The sequence below is a fragment of the Oncorhynchus keta genome, chromosome 1 (assembly GCF_023373465.1).
Source record: "Oncorhynchus keta strain PuntledgeMale-10-30-2019 chromosome 1, Oket_V2, whole genome shotgun sequence".
NCBI lineage: Eukaryota > Metazoa > Chordata > Actinopteri > Salmoniformes > Salmonidae > Oncorhynchus > Oncorhynchus keta.
Window position 1 is genome coordinate 35,913,050 of NC_068421.1, and position 16,778 is coordinate 35,929,827.

At 44.5% G+C, this 16,778-nt stretch overlaps 1 protein-coding gene across 14 annotated transcripts in view; it reads left to right on the top strand.

Moving 5' to 3' along the window:
- Positions 1–16,778, top strand: part of LOC127931225 (histone-lysine N-methyltransferase MECOM-like) — a 215,446-nt gene that overhangs the window by 73,829 nt on the left and 124,839 nt on the right. For all 14 annotated transcript variants that reach the window (XM_052523280.1, XM_052523267.1, XM_052523283.1 and 11 more), the window contains exon 2: positions 16,031–16,386. In XM_052523280.1, coding sequence (XP_052379240.1) covers positions 16,031–16,386 — 356 coding nt within the window. The remainder of the gene's footprint in view (positions 1–16,030; positions 16,387–16,778) is intronic.

Genomic DNA, 16,778 nt, shown 5'->3' on the forward strand with positions numbered 1-16,778 from the left:
GCTGCTCTGACAGTTGGTGCTTAAAGCTAGTGAGGGAGATAAGTGTTTCCAGTTTCAGAGATTTTTGTAGTTCGTTCCAGTCATTGGCAGCAGAGAACTGGAAGGAGAGGCGGCCAAAGGAATAATTGGTTTTGGGGGTAACCAGAGAGATATACCTGCTGGAGTGCGTGCTACAGGTGTGTGATGCTATGGTGACCAGCGAGCTGAGATAAGGGGGGACTTTACCTAGCAGGGTCTTGTAGATGACATGGAGCCAGTGGGTTTGGCGACGAGTATGAAGCGGGGGCCAGCCAACGAGAGCGTACAGGTCGCAATGGTGGGTAGTATATGGGGCTTTGGTGACAAAATGGATTGCACTGTGATAGACTGCATCCAATTTGTTGAGTAGGGTATTGGAGGCTATTTTGTAAATGACATCGCCGAAGTCGAGGATTGGTAGGATGGTCATTTTACAAGGGTATGTTTGGCTGCTTTGTTGCGAAATAAGAAGCCAATTCTAGATTTAACTTTGGATTGGAGATGTTTGATGTGGGTCTGGAAGGAGAGTTTACAGTCTAACCAGACACCTAGTTATTTGTAATAGTCCACATATTCTAAGTCAGAACCGTCTAGAGTAGTGATGCTGGACGAGCGGGCAGGTGCGGGCAGCGATCGGTTGATGAGCATGCATTTAGTTTTTCTTGCATTTAAGAGCAGTAGGAGGCCACGGAAGGAGAGTTGTATGGCATTGAAGCTCGTCTGGAGGTTAGTTAACACGGTGTCCAAAGAGGGGCCATAAGTATACAGAATGGTTTCGTCTGTGTAGAGGTGGATCAGAGAATCACCAGCAGCAAGAGCAACATCATTGATGTACACAGAGAAAATAGCCGGCCCGAGAATTGAACCCTGTGGCACCCCCATAGAGAATGCCAGAGGTCCGGACAACAGGCCCTCCGATTTGATACACTCTGTCTGAGAAGTAGTTGGTGAACCAGGCAAGGCAGTCATTTGAGAAAGCAAGTCTGTTGAGTCTGCCGATAAGAATGTGGTGATTAACAGAGTCGAAAGCCTTGGCCAGGTCGATGAATACAGCTGCACAGTATTGTCTTTTATCGATGGCGGTTATGTTTATTATTATTATTATTATAATGTTATCGTTTAGGCCCATACAAGCCAGGAGGAGCAGGAGGCCATTTTGCATCCAGCAGCAATGATGGCTTTAAGGGATACTGTATGATTTCATAATTTATGTTGTTTTTCTACTTACCTAGAATCATGAATACAATTTGTATGTCTCTGCGTGCAGTTTGGAGATGATTGAAGTTAGTAAATAATGAGTTTAGTGCACTTGCTTAAAGTCTTCTGATACAGTAGCCAGCTCCTCTCAAAAGCAAGAAAATAGACATTCTAACTACTCGAAAGCTGGGTGGTTGTGATCTCTATACATCTCTATGCAACAACAGGGGCAGAGAATAAGGAAGTGTATGGAATATATTTTATATTTTTATATATATTTTTGGATTATCAGTAAATTAACACATTTATAAAAGATCAATTACTATGTATAGCTAAGTGAAAATGTATTTCTTAGAATGAAAGTATTGCCATCCAAGGGTCATGCAGTGTGGAGAACACTGGAAGAATTATCATTGTGAATCAATGTCATGTTTATGTAAATTAATCTCAAAAGGGATGGGTTGCCAACTGGCGATTTGACATGAAAACCTAATTTAGTCCTTAAAGAATATTTAGAACTTTTATTATCCAGAAACATACAGTGCCATCAAATACCATCATACTGTCAAAAACTTTGAAAAATATTGGGATGTGACATTTAGGCCATATCGCCCAGCCCCAAACATCATGTGTGATCTGTACTATAAGGGCGTGTCCCGCCCATATGTGAGGAGTTGATTTCCATATGTCATGAGGAAAGACCCATGTCAATCATGCCTATAGCGCTCTGTGATTGGCCTGATAGATAAGTGGTTTGCCATGCCACTGTACACTGACTATGACTAACTGAACAATCAGCTGGATTGAGACTCAGCTGAATAGTTTGTATGATTTCACAATGTATATGTTGTCTATTATAAAAGATTTCATGCCAAATATTTATGTCGTGGAGGGATGAATTTGTTCCCCTTATATGTCAATCTCACTGCTTCTTTTACTCTTTTTTTTGTGCGTTTTATTTTGACACTGTACATACCAAGAAATATTCAGAGACGGAGAGAGGAAGAAGGTGGGAGGAAGAGCGGAAGAGAGAGAGAGTGATAAGAGGGATACAGTAGGCCATTTATGTATGCGTGTGTTACTGTCTTTGTGTGACTATGTCCACAGGTAGCTTATTTCTCTGTCAACATATGTTTCTGTTTGTCCCGCCGGTGCGTCCCCTGGCGTCCCTAGGCAGTGGCTAGGTCACGCCTCCATTAGGGCTTTTGTCACAGTGATTAATAGCTCCTTTTATCATCTTTAATTCACTCCCTGATGACGGCAGGGCTTGACGCTGCTCCGGGTAATGGCGTGATGTATGAGGCGCCCAACACCTCATGGCGTAGGTGAAAATCATTTCGCCCATGTAGATACCGTCCCGGGAACAAAATGTTTTCCCTCCTAATAAAAATGAATGAATTTGGTGTCGAGAGTGAGCGGCAGAACACTGGACGTGTGTGCAAGTGTGCGTGTGCTTGTGTGTGTGTGTGAAGAATTATGGCCTATTTTCATTTCTGTTCTACAAATTTTGAGAGTAAGATCATTTTTTCGTTGGTGCTAAAATGCCTTGTGTATTAGGGATCTGCCTCAAATACAGACTTTTACTTTTAGCGTTCATGTCACTTCCTCTTTTAGCATAAGATATGAGAGTACAGACCATGAAGGGACAGCGTTGGCTGTTGAGAGTTGGGGTTTGTGTTGTATAGTCATCATTTGTCATCTATGCTATTGATGTTGATGAACGTCATGTAAAGGATGTGGCCTCTGGCTGGAGTTCCCCTTTTTACCCAGAATTCCTTTGGTGGGCCTCTTTTTGAAGGAGGGCGTCAGCTCGCAGTGATGAGGTAATCGCCAAGATTGAACAAATAAACAAACGTATATGGCCCTCAGTCAGTACACCCCCACTGCCTGCCCCACTAACACACACACACACACAGAGCCAGAAAGACAGGCAATTAAACATGTCCTCACGCATGGTCTTACACCAACTCACCAACCCAACTCTCAACAGCCAACGCTGTCCCTTCATGGTCTGTACTCTCATATCTTATCATTGTCCTTCAAAATGTAACGCTACAGGATCTACACAGAACTGCAGTCCCACACTTATCTCTCATCTGAAGATAAAGTCACCGTTTTTCAAACATTCAACACAGCATATTTTCCTTTTTGGAAATGTTTACCTTTCTGAAATGTATATGTTTATTGATCAAAATTATTCCCCACGCTTGAATCGACCAGACTTGGGGAATTTCTGGTCTAAATCAAATATAAACTATGAGACCAGTCGGATGGAAATGTCAGAGGAGAAACAGCATAGGAGGGATACAGTTACTTTTAAAAGCCCTCGTCTCAACCATATGGCAAACTTCATGTCCAGGGTTATAACCACGTTACACAGTCCTGCACAGAAAATCATTACACACGCGCGTAGAGCCACATTGGGTTTCAGGGCCTGCCCAAGCACGACAGACGCTTAAAAGCTTTGCTCTTTAAACATGCTGGCCCACACAGTATGTGTCAAACACAATGGCAATATAGACGTGGTGACTGATGAGAAAATACAAGAGAAAATGAACTGAAGAGAAAACACGAGAAACTCTTTTTCAAACATTACTTGTGCATTCACATGCATATTCATGCAGATTTAACGCAGACATACAGTGGGGCAAAAAAGTATTTAGTCAGCCACCAATTGTGCAAGTTCTCCCACTTAAAAAGATGAGAGAGGCCTGTAATTTTCATCATAGGTACACTTCAACTATGACAGACAAAATGAGAAAAAAATTCCAGAAAATCACATTGTAGGATTTTTAATGAATTTATTTGCAAATTATGGTGGAAAATAAGTATTTGGTCACCTACAAACAATCAATATTTCTGGCTCTCACAGACCTGTAACTTCTTCTTTAAGAGGCTCCTCTGTCCTCCACTCGTTACCTGTATTAATGGCACCTGTTTGAACTTGTTATCAGTATAAAAGACACCTGTCCACAACTTCAAACAGTCACATTCCAAACTCCACTATGGCCAAGACCAAAGAGCTGTCAAAGGACACCAGAAACAAAATTGTAGACCTGCACTAGGCTGGGAAGACTGAATCTGCAATAGGTAAGTAGCTTGGTTTGAAGAAATCAACTGTGGGAGCAATTATTAGGAAATGGAAGACATATAAGACCACTGATAATCTCCCTCGATCTGGGGCTCCAAGCAAGATCTCACCCCGTGGGGTCAAAATGATCACAAGAACGGTGAGCAAAAATACCAGAACCATACGGGGGACCTAGTGAATGACCTGCAGAGAGCTGGGACCAAAGTAACAAAGCCTACCATCAGTAACACACTACGCCACCAGGGACTCAAATCCTGCAGTGCCAGACGTGTCTCCCTGCTTAAGCCAGTACATGTCCAGGCCCATCTGAAGTTTGCTAGAGAGCATTTGGATCCAGAAGAAGATTGGGAGAATGTCATTTGGTCAGATGAAAACAAAATATAACTTTTTGGTAAAAACTCAACTCGTCGTGTTTGGAGGACAAAGAATGCTGAGTTGCATCCAAAGAACACCATACCTACTGTGAAGCATGGGGGTGGAAACATCATGCTTTGGGGCTGTTTTTCTGCCAAGGGACCAGGACGACTGATCTGTGTAAAGGAAAGAATGAATGGGGCCATGTATCGTGAGATTTTGAGTGAAAACCTCCTTCCATCAGCAAGGGCATTGAAGATGAAACGTGGCTGGGTCTTTCAGCATGACAATGATCCCAAACACACCGCCCAGGCAACGAAGGAGTGGCTTCGTAAGAAGCATTTCAAGCTCCTGGAGTGGCCTTGCCAGTCTCCAGATCTCAACCCCATAGAAAATCTTTGGAGGGAGTTGAAAGTCTGTGTTGCCCAGCAACAGCCCCAAAACATCACTGCTCTAGAGGAGATCTGCATGGAGGAATGGTCCAAAATACCAGCATCAGTGTGTGAAAACCTTGTGAAGATTTACAGAAAACGTTTGACCCCTGTCATTGCCAACAAAGGGTATATAACAAAGTATTGAGATAAACTTTTGTTATTGACGAAATACTTATTTTCCACCATAATTTGCAAATAAATTCATTAAAAATCCTACAATGTGATTTTCTGGATTTTTTTTGCTCATTTTGTCTGTCATATTTGAAGTTTACCTATGATGAAAAATACAGGCCTCTCTGATCTTTTTAAGTGGGAGAACATGCACAACTGGTGGCTGACAAAATACTTTTTTCCCCACTGTATGTGAAATACCACAAGAAATTACTGGATGTTTCGTCTGTTTTATCACAGAAGCAAAATAAGTTTTAAAATATGCCATTACACACTGAATCGTAATACCAGATAAGATATGGTATTGAAGATGAACAAAGATAGGTTTGAGGATAAATGCACAATAAACAAATAAAAATGTACAACCAATACAGCAATCTGCAATTTTCTCTCTCTTCTTCTCTCTGCCTTTCTCTCTATCATCTTTTTTTGTCTTTGCTCAACATTGCAATATTACTTTGTAATAAACTGTACAGTATGCATTGGTTAGGTATTAAGAGACAGAATGCATATATTATAAAATGATAAGAGATTCACACTTTAGGAATGGGTTCCATGGAGATCTATGTTATCCATTTAAGTGATAATGCCCGAGAAGTCGGTGTTTGGAGGATACATACAGGCAAACCATGCCAATATCTCCTCCAAACACCGGCTTCCAACATATTCAAATATCAATCTGCTTATTGTCATTAAAAACTTTATTTTGATACATTTATTAATACTATTTCATCCTTCTGCAAGATATAGTCCCGAAGCCAATATAGGGTTGGTACCCAAGTCGGCTGGTGGTTCGTTCTATCAGTTCCGTTGCCGGACACGCGACCCAGTCGTAAAGTCTTTTTGTTCTGTATCTATGGACACGACCCAGTTGTTTGCTCTAAATATTCTATTGCCATACTGTCTGACAACATTCTTATCCCTTGCTGGCTAGCTAGCCAACTACAGCTAACTTACAGTCACGTCAAACAGTGCAGCCAGAATAACAACAGAGTTATTAATCTTCAGAAGATGGCCGCCGTTTTACGGTCTCCTAACCAATTGTGCCACTATGTGTTTTTTTCGCGATATTTGTAAATTGCTTTGTAGATAATGTTTTTGCAACCGTATTTTTACGGCAGAAAATAGCTTCTAAATATCAGGACAGCGATCCCTCACCTCGGATTAGACAAAGATTTTTTCAACAACAACAACAGCAGCAAGCAGGACTCACACGATATTCTCCAAACACCCCACAGGGCAGACATCCCAATTATTCGCAAAAGGAAGCGACGCAGAGGAAGAAGAGCTGGATGCCTCGTCCGGAGGCTGACGTTAACGTCAATATTACTCGCCAACGTGCAATCATTTGACAATAAACTAGACGAGGTATAATCACAAATATCCCACCAACGGGACATCAAAAACTGCAATATCCTATGTTTCACGGAATCGTGGCTGAATGATGACATGGATATTAAGCTAGCGGGATATACGCTGCACCAGCAGGATAGAACAGCACACTCCAGTAAGACCAGGAGGGACGGTCTGTGCATATTTGTAAACAACAGCTGGTGCACGAAATCTAAGGAAGTCTCAAGATTTTTCTCGCCTGAATTAGAGTATATTATGATAAATTGCAGGCCACACTACTTGCCTAGAGAGTTCTCAGCTATACTTTTCGTGGCTGTTTATTTACCACCACAGACAGATGTCGGCACTAAGACCGCACTCAGCCAGCTGTATAAGGAAATAAGCAAACAGAAAACCACTCACCCATTGGCGGCGCTCCTAGTGGCCGGAGACGTTAATGCAGGGAAACTTAAATCAGTTCTGCCAAATCAACATGTTAAATGTGCAACCAGAGGGGAAAAAATGCTCGATCACCTGTACTCCACACACAGAGATGCGTACAGAGCTCTCCGTCGCCCTCCATTTGGAAAATCCGACCACAACTCTATCCTCCTGATTCCTGCTTACAAACAAAAATAAAAGCAGGAAGCACCAGTGACTCGGACTACAAAAAAATGGTCAGATGAAGCAGATGCTAAACATCAGGACTGTTTTGGTATCACAGACTGGAACATGTTCCAGGATTCCTCCGATGAATACACCACATCAGTCACATGTCCCTGATTGAGTCTGTAATACCAACATGCTTCAAGCAGACCACCATAGTCCTTGTGCCCAAGAACACAAAGGCAACCTGCCTAAATGACTACAGACCCGTGGCACTCACGTCTGTAGCCATGAAGTGCTTTGAACGGCTGGTAATTGCTCGCATCAACACCATTATCCCAGAAACCCTAGACCCACTCCAATTTGCATACCGCCCAAACAGATCCACAGATGATGCAATCTCTATTGCACTCCACACTGCCCTTTCCCACCTGGACAAAAGGAACACCTATGTGAGAATGCTATTCATTGACTACAGCTCAGCGTTCAACACCATAGTACCCTTAAAGCTCATCACTAAGCTAAGCAACCTGGGACTAAAAACCTCCCTCTGCAACTGGATCCTGGACTTCCTGACGGGCCGCCCCCAGGTGGTGAGGGTAGGTAGCAACACATCTGCCACTCTAATCCTCTACACTGTAGCTCCCCAGGGGTGTGTGCTCAGTCCCCTCCTGTACGATCTGTTCACCCACGACTGCATGGCCAGGCACGACTCCAACACCATCATTACGTTTTCTGACGACACAACAGTGGTTGGCCCGATCACCGACAACTACAAGACAGCCTATAGGGAGGAGGCCAGAGTCCTGGCCAGGTGGTGCCAGAATAACAACCTTTGCCTCAACGTAACCAAGACTAAGGAGATGATTATGGACTACAGGAAAAGGAGCACCGAGCACGTCCCCATTCTCATCTACGGGGCTGTAGTGGAGCAGGTTGAGAGCTTCAAATTCCTTGGAGTCCACATCAACAACAAACTAGAATGGTCCAAACACACCAAGACAGTCGTGAAGAGGGCATGACAAAGCCTATTCCCCCTCAGGAAACTAAAAAGATTTGGCATGGGTCCTGAGATCCTCAAAAGGTTCTACAGCTGCAACATCGAGAGCATCCTGACCTGTTGCATCACTGCCTGGTACGGCAATTGCTCGGCCTCCGACCGCAAGGCCCAGTAGGCCTCCGACCGCAAGGCCCAGGTGGGGCCCACGGTAGCACCTGCTTCTCGTTGAGAAGAGTAAGAACGATACGTGCTTTCACGTCAAAGTCTCCAAAAGTTTCCAATAACACCAGAAAAAGTTGCTAGACTTGCCGCTAGTCACTTATTTGAAAATGTGTTGCTAGAGGGTTCTGAAAACTCGTTAAATATAACGACAAAGTCGCTAAGTTTGCAACACTGTTCTGGACACTGTTGTTCAGAGGAGCTAGTCAACAACACAGCTAACACAATCACTTCAAACTGAAGCTGGAAAGACTGCGAACCAGCTGCACTTCGTTTCGATTGACCTGTTTTCTATTGACATTTCTTTGTATATATCCATAAACATTCTGCTAATTCGTGATTTCGACTGGCTGAGAAAAGCTGCCTGCCTGTATGTCTCATCCCGACCCCTAGACGTTCATTAGTATGGGACAGCTGGAGATCAAATTTCAATACTGACACAATGTTGCAAATGTTGGAGAGACAGACCGCAATGTTTATACAAATCTCCGGTATTGAAAACCAATTGCTAGTCTAAAAGAAATGGGAGATAATGTTTAGATGCTTTTTACAGTGTAGATCAAGTACATACATTGTCTGGCTGGGCTGATGAGACAGTGGATTGCGCAGTGAGATGGAACAGAGTAAATAGGCATTTCAACATCATAGCCTCAGCCGGGGGTAACTTGTGGAATAGACACCAGCTGGAATGCGGTTTTAACCAATCACCCCCCAGGATTAAACCCACCCGTTGTATAAATTCGGAATAATATTATACTGTATGAATAACTTGTATAATAATTCTCTATAATTTGTATATATTTTCAACGTCATTTTCTACATTTCTATGTATAAGAAGCTCTAATCTACCTCAGATATATACCAGCTACGACAGATACTATTACTAACTAGTGAAAACGTAATAATAGTTAGACGCTGTCTTCAGCAGTGTTCCGGTTCTCATAGAGGTCTTCTCCTGCACTCTGTTCTCCGTCTCCAGTCGCATCGTCTTCAGTCACAACAGGCTTGCCTTGTCTTCTCTGGCCTTTAGTCATAATGATATCACAGCACACATTCCATCCCCAGTAGCCCACAGTGCCAATCAGTGAAGCTCTCACTGCGTTGGTAGACGAAAGGATCCCATGCATGCCAGAGGAGTCAGATGTGTTATACCACAGGTTGGTGCTTCTGTCAGCACATAGTAGATGGACCAACCCTTCCTTCCTTCCATTCCCTGACCCTGCACCAATAAAGTTCACTGTCAGTCTGTAAGAGGTTAGAGATGAGCAGAGAGGACTTGGGGTCCGACACGTTCACTCTGTCCCTCAGCTCCTCAGGTAAGTGCACAGAGGACTTATCAGAGTCCAGAATCAGATCATCTCCCTCCAGATCTCTTAGTGGTGTTAGGAGCACAGACTATACCTCCCCCTGGGGTGGCAGGGTAGCCTAGTGGTTAGAGCGGTGGACTAGTAACCAGAAGGTTACAAGTTCAAATCTCTGAGTTGACATGATACAAATCTGTCATAATGCCCCTGAACAGGCAGTTAACCCACTGTTCCTAGGCCATTGAAAATATGAATTTGTTCTTAACTGACTTGCCTAGTTAAATAAAGATGAAAAAATAAATACATTTATGGGGTCCAGGTCAGTGCAAGCTAAAATCTTGTGGTCTGTTAGCATCGGGCTCAAACTCACTGTGAGGTGATTTACATCCCTGTCTGCTGGGTTGACAGAGAGGGAATGATCAGGGAGTAATTCCCTGTTAGTCTGTCAGTCATCATGTCCATCCTCTAACTCTTTTTCCCTTGGGCCATGTCGCCTAGTGGAGTTTCCCAGAATGCATCTCGTTGGTAAGATATACAGGGGAAAGTCAGACTCGATACTCAGGCTCAAACATTAGAACAATTGTCTGGTAGCTGTAATAACGATCTCCTTTTGAAATGGCGCAAGTGAAATACCCTTCATCATCTGTTAAGATGTTAGAGCAGTACTGTGAAGACCTGTTGTCCAAGACCGGCGTTCTGGCCTTCAGATCATCAGGCAGAATCTCTAAAGACGAGTCAGTATCCAAAACTAAGCTTGTTGTGGCTACTCCGTTTGATGATTGATGTCTGTACACTTACAGTACACTGTTGAAATCCTTTTTACACTGTCCTACCTCCAGAGTGCACGTTGATGATCTTCATGTGATTTGTTTTAGTACAAACCGTCAGTCGAATCCTGACCTGGCCTGTGAGCTGTCAACCATTCCAGCATTCAGCCTTGTAGCCCCCACTGTCGGATTCTCCTAGGGAGTATAGAACATATGAGGATAACAAGTCAAACCCAATTCTTATTGTGTTCATCAGTAAAATGTCCCCCTCTCTTGTTGACGGGTAGAAAACAGGTCGCTTGAAACAGAATGTCTTAAAATGAGCAGCAGTGTTCACTTGTTCAAATACGCAAAACAGCGACTCGACAGATGGCATCCATTCTCCTTGTCTTTCCGTCTGTGCCTCTGTGTGAGATTGAGTCTCTGACAGCCCTAATCGACAGCTCGTCATCTGAACGTCATCTGAACGTCCTCTGGTCTTCTCTTACTGGGGCGGTGGGCTTTCAGAGGTTGTTAGGTGGTGGGAATGAAAACAACACTTTTTTCATAAACAGTGTGTGACCTGAGAATCATTTTTCATGAAAATAATTCAACATGATCTTAATGGCCTATTTTATTTTGATAAACTACATCATGAATATCTAAGTAGAGTTTGGATGGTGATGATGATGATGCAGATGGATAGTTCAGCATGTCCTCCATCTACCGGCCTAGAGGGGCTTGGGAGAGTCGGCAACATGAGGAGGGGGGTGATGACAAGGTAGAGGCAGGTTGAGAGGTGTGAGTATGTGGTGTGGGCGTGCATCTGTGTGTGTTTATGCATGCGTCTGTGCGTCTTTACATCTGTGAGGGTGTGTGTCTCTTTATGTGTGTGCGTGCGTGTGTTTGTGTGTGTGGATCAAAGGTTCCAGGCCGACGGCGGTGCGGTGTCACACAGCCGGTCAGGAATGTACCGAGGCACAGAGATGTGCAGCTAGAGCCTCATTAGCAACCCCACCGCCCCTCCCAGCCTGTCAGGGCGCGTTAGCCACAGCCTGCCACAGTCACCCAGGGGGAGAGGCAGCTTCCTGTGGAGAGTTTCCTGTCTGTCTGTCCTCACTGGGCCCGCAGCAGGAGGCCCAGTAGGCCTAGCTAGGGCCCACTCTCAAATTACACCTTCGTTCTTAACCACCATTTCATTTTTACTTAGTCATGGATTGATGTCAATGGCAGACTAAGTGCAAATGTGGAAGTTAGGGAGTTAGAATTGGACCCATAATGCACTACTTCTGACCAGAGCTTTATAGAGCCCCATAGTGATAGGGTGGATAAAGTAGTCAAAAGTGGTGCGTTATGTGGTGAGTAGCATGTCAGGTGTAGCTAAGGTCTAATCTAAAATCTCATTCCCTACTACATAGTGTACTACTTTTGACCAGAGGAGGCCTAAAGTAATAGACCCCTTTCCAGTACACTACACACTGACGCCACAAACAGATGCACGCGACTCTTAGCTGCAGTAAGAAAGCCATCGCCATCTGCGCCCATTCAACATAGCCTAGATTTACGTTCTGATTACTTCTAAACAAAATACATTTTGGGGTTCTCATGATTACAATGATGTTCTGATTCTTGCTTGAACAGTCACTAAGATTATATTTGATTGTGATCTTTGCGAAATAACTATTTTGGATGCAGCAATTGTTAGCTAGAATGCTAACACTCATTCACATAGGCTGTAGCAAAAGCTAGCCAAAGAGCCATTTTAAAGTGTTGAAGTGTTGTTTTAAATATACGGTTGAAGTCAGAAGTCATTAAAACTAGTTTTTAATGAAGCATGGGGTGGCAGCATCATGTTGTGGGGGTGCTTTGCTGCAGGAGGGACTGGTGCACTTCACAAAATAGATGGCATCATGAGGAAATAAAATGATGTGGATATATTGAAGCAACATCTCAAGACATCATTCAGGAAGTTAAAGCATGGTCGCAAATGGGTCTTCCAAATGGACAATGACCCCAAGCATACTTCCAAAGTTGTGGCAAAATGGCTTAAGGACAACAGAGTCAAGGTATTGGAGTGGCCATCACAAAGCCCTGACTTCAATCCTATAGAAAATTTGTGGGCTGAACTGAAGAAGCGTGTGCGAGCAATGAGGCCTACAAAGCTGACTCAGTTACACCATTTCTGTCAGGAGGAATAGGCCAAAATTCACCCAATTTATTGTGGGAAGCTTGTGGAAGGCTACCTGAAATGTTTGACCCAAGTTAAACAATTTAAAGGCAATGCTACCAAATACTAATTGAGTGTATGTAAACTTCTGACCCACTGGGAATGTGATGAAAGAAATAAAAGCTGAATGACATTTCATATTCTTAAAATAAGGCAGGGATCCTAACTGACCTAAGACAGGGAATAGTTATTAGGATTTGTGAAAAACTGAGTTTAAATGTATTTGGCTGAGGTGTATGTAAACTTCCGACTTCAACTGTAATTCAGTTGATTTGCGATGATGACACAAACATTATATTAAGCAGGACATTCATATGAGCCTTAAAATCCAATTATAATCCAAAAAGTAGTGTGAAATGCACTTATTGTAGAGGTGGCAGGTAGCTTAGTGGTAAGAGCGTTGGGCCGGTAACCGAAAGGTTGCTAGATTGAATCCCTGAGCTGACAAGGTGAAGATCTGTCTTTCCGCCACTGAACAAGGCAGTTAGCCCACTGTTCCTAGGCTGTCATTGTGAATAAGAATTTGTTCTTAACTGACTTATCTAGTTAAATAGATAAGCAGGCTTTTTTTCTGGCATTCTATAAGAACTCCTCCGTGTTCTGCCACCAACTTACACGCACCGCCCTCGTGCGACAATGTTAGTAAACACAGGATGGTCTATGGGTTCAAAAGTAGTGCACTATGAATAAGTCCTTTGGCAGAGACACTATTCGACAAGCAGTCATACAGTGGGCATAAATAACACCCTATTTTCTATAGTGCACCATCAGAACCCCATAGTGCTCTGGTAGTAGTTGTAGTAGTAGTGTAGTTGTACAGTGTCATCTGAGACAAGTACCATTTCACACTACTGACTCAAATCAAGCTGAGCTGGCCTGGGTACGCATCCACCTACGACAGTTGCCAGAACCATGCTGGAAAGGACAATGTGAAAAGCCAGCATAGTTTTGGTTTGGCTTTATAGTGTGAAAGAGATATTGTCACCTATACGTCTGTGTCGGTGTTGTAACAGAGGGTGGACCACAACTCTTCTCCAGGGCTCGTCTGCCACGTGCGGCCCAGTCCCAACCTGTCCATCGAGGGTTCGAGGGTCAGCCTGCGGTGGCCTTTCTCACTGTACTCACAATTAACCTCCGCCGACCCGGCCTCAGCTTCCTCTGTTTTCACTCGGCAGCTGAGTGATGAAGGTCAGGAAAGGGAAATATAAAACAGTTTATAGCAGCACAATGCTACAGTGAACCCAGTGTACCCGCCCAGCACCAAGCCCACGGCCAAACAATCTCAACCAGTGGCTGCTTGACTCTCTCAGTACCCCCTTCTCTCTCATCCCCCTCTCCCTCCCTCTCTCTCCTTCCCTCTGTCTCTCTCTCCCTCTCCTTCTCTCTCTCTCTCACCACTTTCCTCTCCCTCTCCTGTTTATTTGAACGGCCCTTACTGGTCAAATATTTGTACTTGGACCTTGTATATTATTTTACCATATTATGTTCAATGGAATATGTAGAGATTATCCTTCCTCGTGGTCCTTAGTGTTAGGTCGTAGGTCGTAGGTCGTAGGTGAGGGGGGGGACTGGTTTTTCACTCCGGGTCGGATAAGGCATAAGCCTCTCTCATAACGCTCATTGGGCCATGTTAACTGTAATGTGGCGTTGATTTGTGCTTGATTACATGATTATTGGCTTGTTTTGATACATGTGTTAGAAACGTATAGACCATGTAGACTATAAATATAGGCTACCCAGTTTACCCTGATGCTGTACTTGTAGGACAGTCATCTCCAGCTTCCAATTGGTTCACTCATCCCCCCTCCTCTCCCCTGTAACTACACTACATGACCAAAAGTATGTGGACACCTGCTTGTCGACTATCTCATTCCAACATCATGGGCGTTAATATGGAGTTGGTCCCCCCTTTGCTGCTATAACAGCCTCCACTCTTCTGGGAAGGCTTTCCACCAAATGTTGGAACATTGCTGGGGGGACTATGTTCCATTCAGCCTTGAGAGCATTAGTAAGGGAGGGGACTGATGTTAGGTGATTAGGACTGGCTTGTAGTTGGCGTTCCAATTCATCCAAAAGGAGTTTGATGGGGTTGAGGTCAGGGCTCTGTGCAGGCCAGTCAAGTTCTTCCACACCGATCTCCACAAACTCACTTTTTGAGCGGGGGAATTGTCATGCTGAAACAGGAAAGGGCCTTCTGTTGCCACAAAGTTGAAAGCACAGAATGGCCTAGAATGTCATTCTATGCTGTAGCGTTAAGATTTTTCTTCACTGGAACTAAGGGGCCTAGCCTGAACCATGAAAAACAGCCTCAGACGATTATTCCTCCTCCACCAAACTTTACAGTTGCCACTTGGAGCAGGTCGTGTTCTCCTGGCATCTGCCAAACCCAGATTCTTCTGTCGAACTGCCAGCTGAGGAAGCGTGATTCATCACTACAGAGAAAGCGTTTCCACTGCTCCAGAGTCCAGCGGCGGCGAGCTTTACACCACTCCAGCTGCCGCTTGGCATTGCACATGGTGATCTTAGGGTTGTGTGCAGCTGCTCGGCCATGGAAACCCATTTCAGTTCTTGTGCTGATGTTGCTTCCAGAGTCGGTTTGGAACTTGGTAGTGAGTGTTGCAACTGAGGACAGATGACGCTATGCGCTTCAGCATTCGGGGGTCCCGTTCTGTGAACTTAAGTGGCTTACCACTTCACGGCTGAGCAGTTGTTGCTCCTAGGCGTTTCAACTTCGCAATAACAGCACTTGTACATACTACCTCAATAAGCCTGACTAACCGGTGTCTGTATGTAGCTTCGCTACTTTTATAGCCTACTTATATAGCCTGTCTTTTTACTGTTGTTTTATTTCTTTACCTACCTATTGTTCACCTAACACCTTTTTTGCACTATTGGTTAGAGCCTGTAAGTAAGCATTTCACTGTAATGTCTACACCTGTTGTATTCAGCGCACGTGGCAAATAAACTTTGATTTGATGAACTGACTTGTTAGAAAGTTGGCATCCTATGACGGTGCCACGTTGAAAGTCACTGAGCCCTTCAGAGATTGCATGGCTGTGTGCTCAAATTTGATACACCTGTCAGTAACGGGTGTTGGTGAAATAGCCAAATCCACTAATTTGAAGGGGTGTCCACATACTTTTGGGGATGTAGTGTATTCCCCAGGTTGTTGCTGTAAATTAGAATGTGTTCTCAGTCAATTTACCTGGTAAAAGGGTTAAATAAAATAAGTCTACACTGATGCTGTACTTTAGGTAGAAATGCTAGAGCCTCGCCCTCAAGTTTTCTCTCTCTCTCTGCCTCTCTCTCTCACTCTCTCTTTCTCCATCAGGTAATGGTGACGACTTTGTCGTCTACCCCTCTGATATCCTGGATGATGTGTGTGTACCGGACGGAGACCCCGCGGCACCAACCTTGGCCCCCCCAGCAGAGGACTCCCTGTCCCCTGGCTTCTCCGCTGATGATGATACCTCTCCCCTGGAGCCATCCCCCTTCCACTCTGCCCTCTACATGCCCCAGGACGAGATGCCCATTCCCCCCGACTTCCAGCTGCGCCGGTCGGGCGTCCCCGGTGTAGGCGGCGGCCTGGGCATCTGGGCACAGAGGACGGTGGACGTGGACGAGCGCTTAGGACCATACGTGGGCGAGCAGCGGGCGTGCCTGAGACACCCCACCCAAGGCTGGGAGGTAGGAGAAACACTTGCTGTTTATTGTCATGGGATTCTCTTCTCTCTGTTCACTGTTATGGAGGGAGGGATGGAGGGAAGGAGAGATAGAGGGAGGGAGCAATGGAGGGAGGACAGCGGGTAACAGTTTTTCTTTTAACTTTGTCTCTGCCTCTCTGTTGGTCTCTGGGATTGAAGTGTCCCAGTTGCCGTGGCGTTTGTTGCTGAGTGATGTCATCTCACCTCACCCCAGTCCAATTGGGTAACAGAGAGCACCCCCCAGGCAGCCCCTCTACGGTTTGCTCTCTATCCTCTTAACTCAATTAAAAGGAAAAGCTATAAATCCTGTCTTTAGCCCCGGTTAAAGACCCACAGCGGCCATTGGCCAATCACAATATTGGCCAGGCCGTGCAC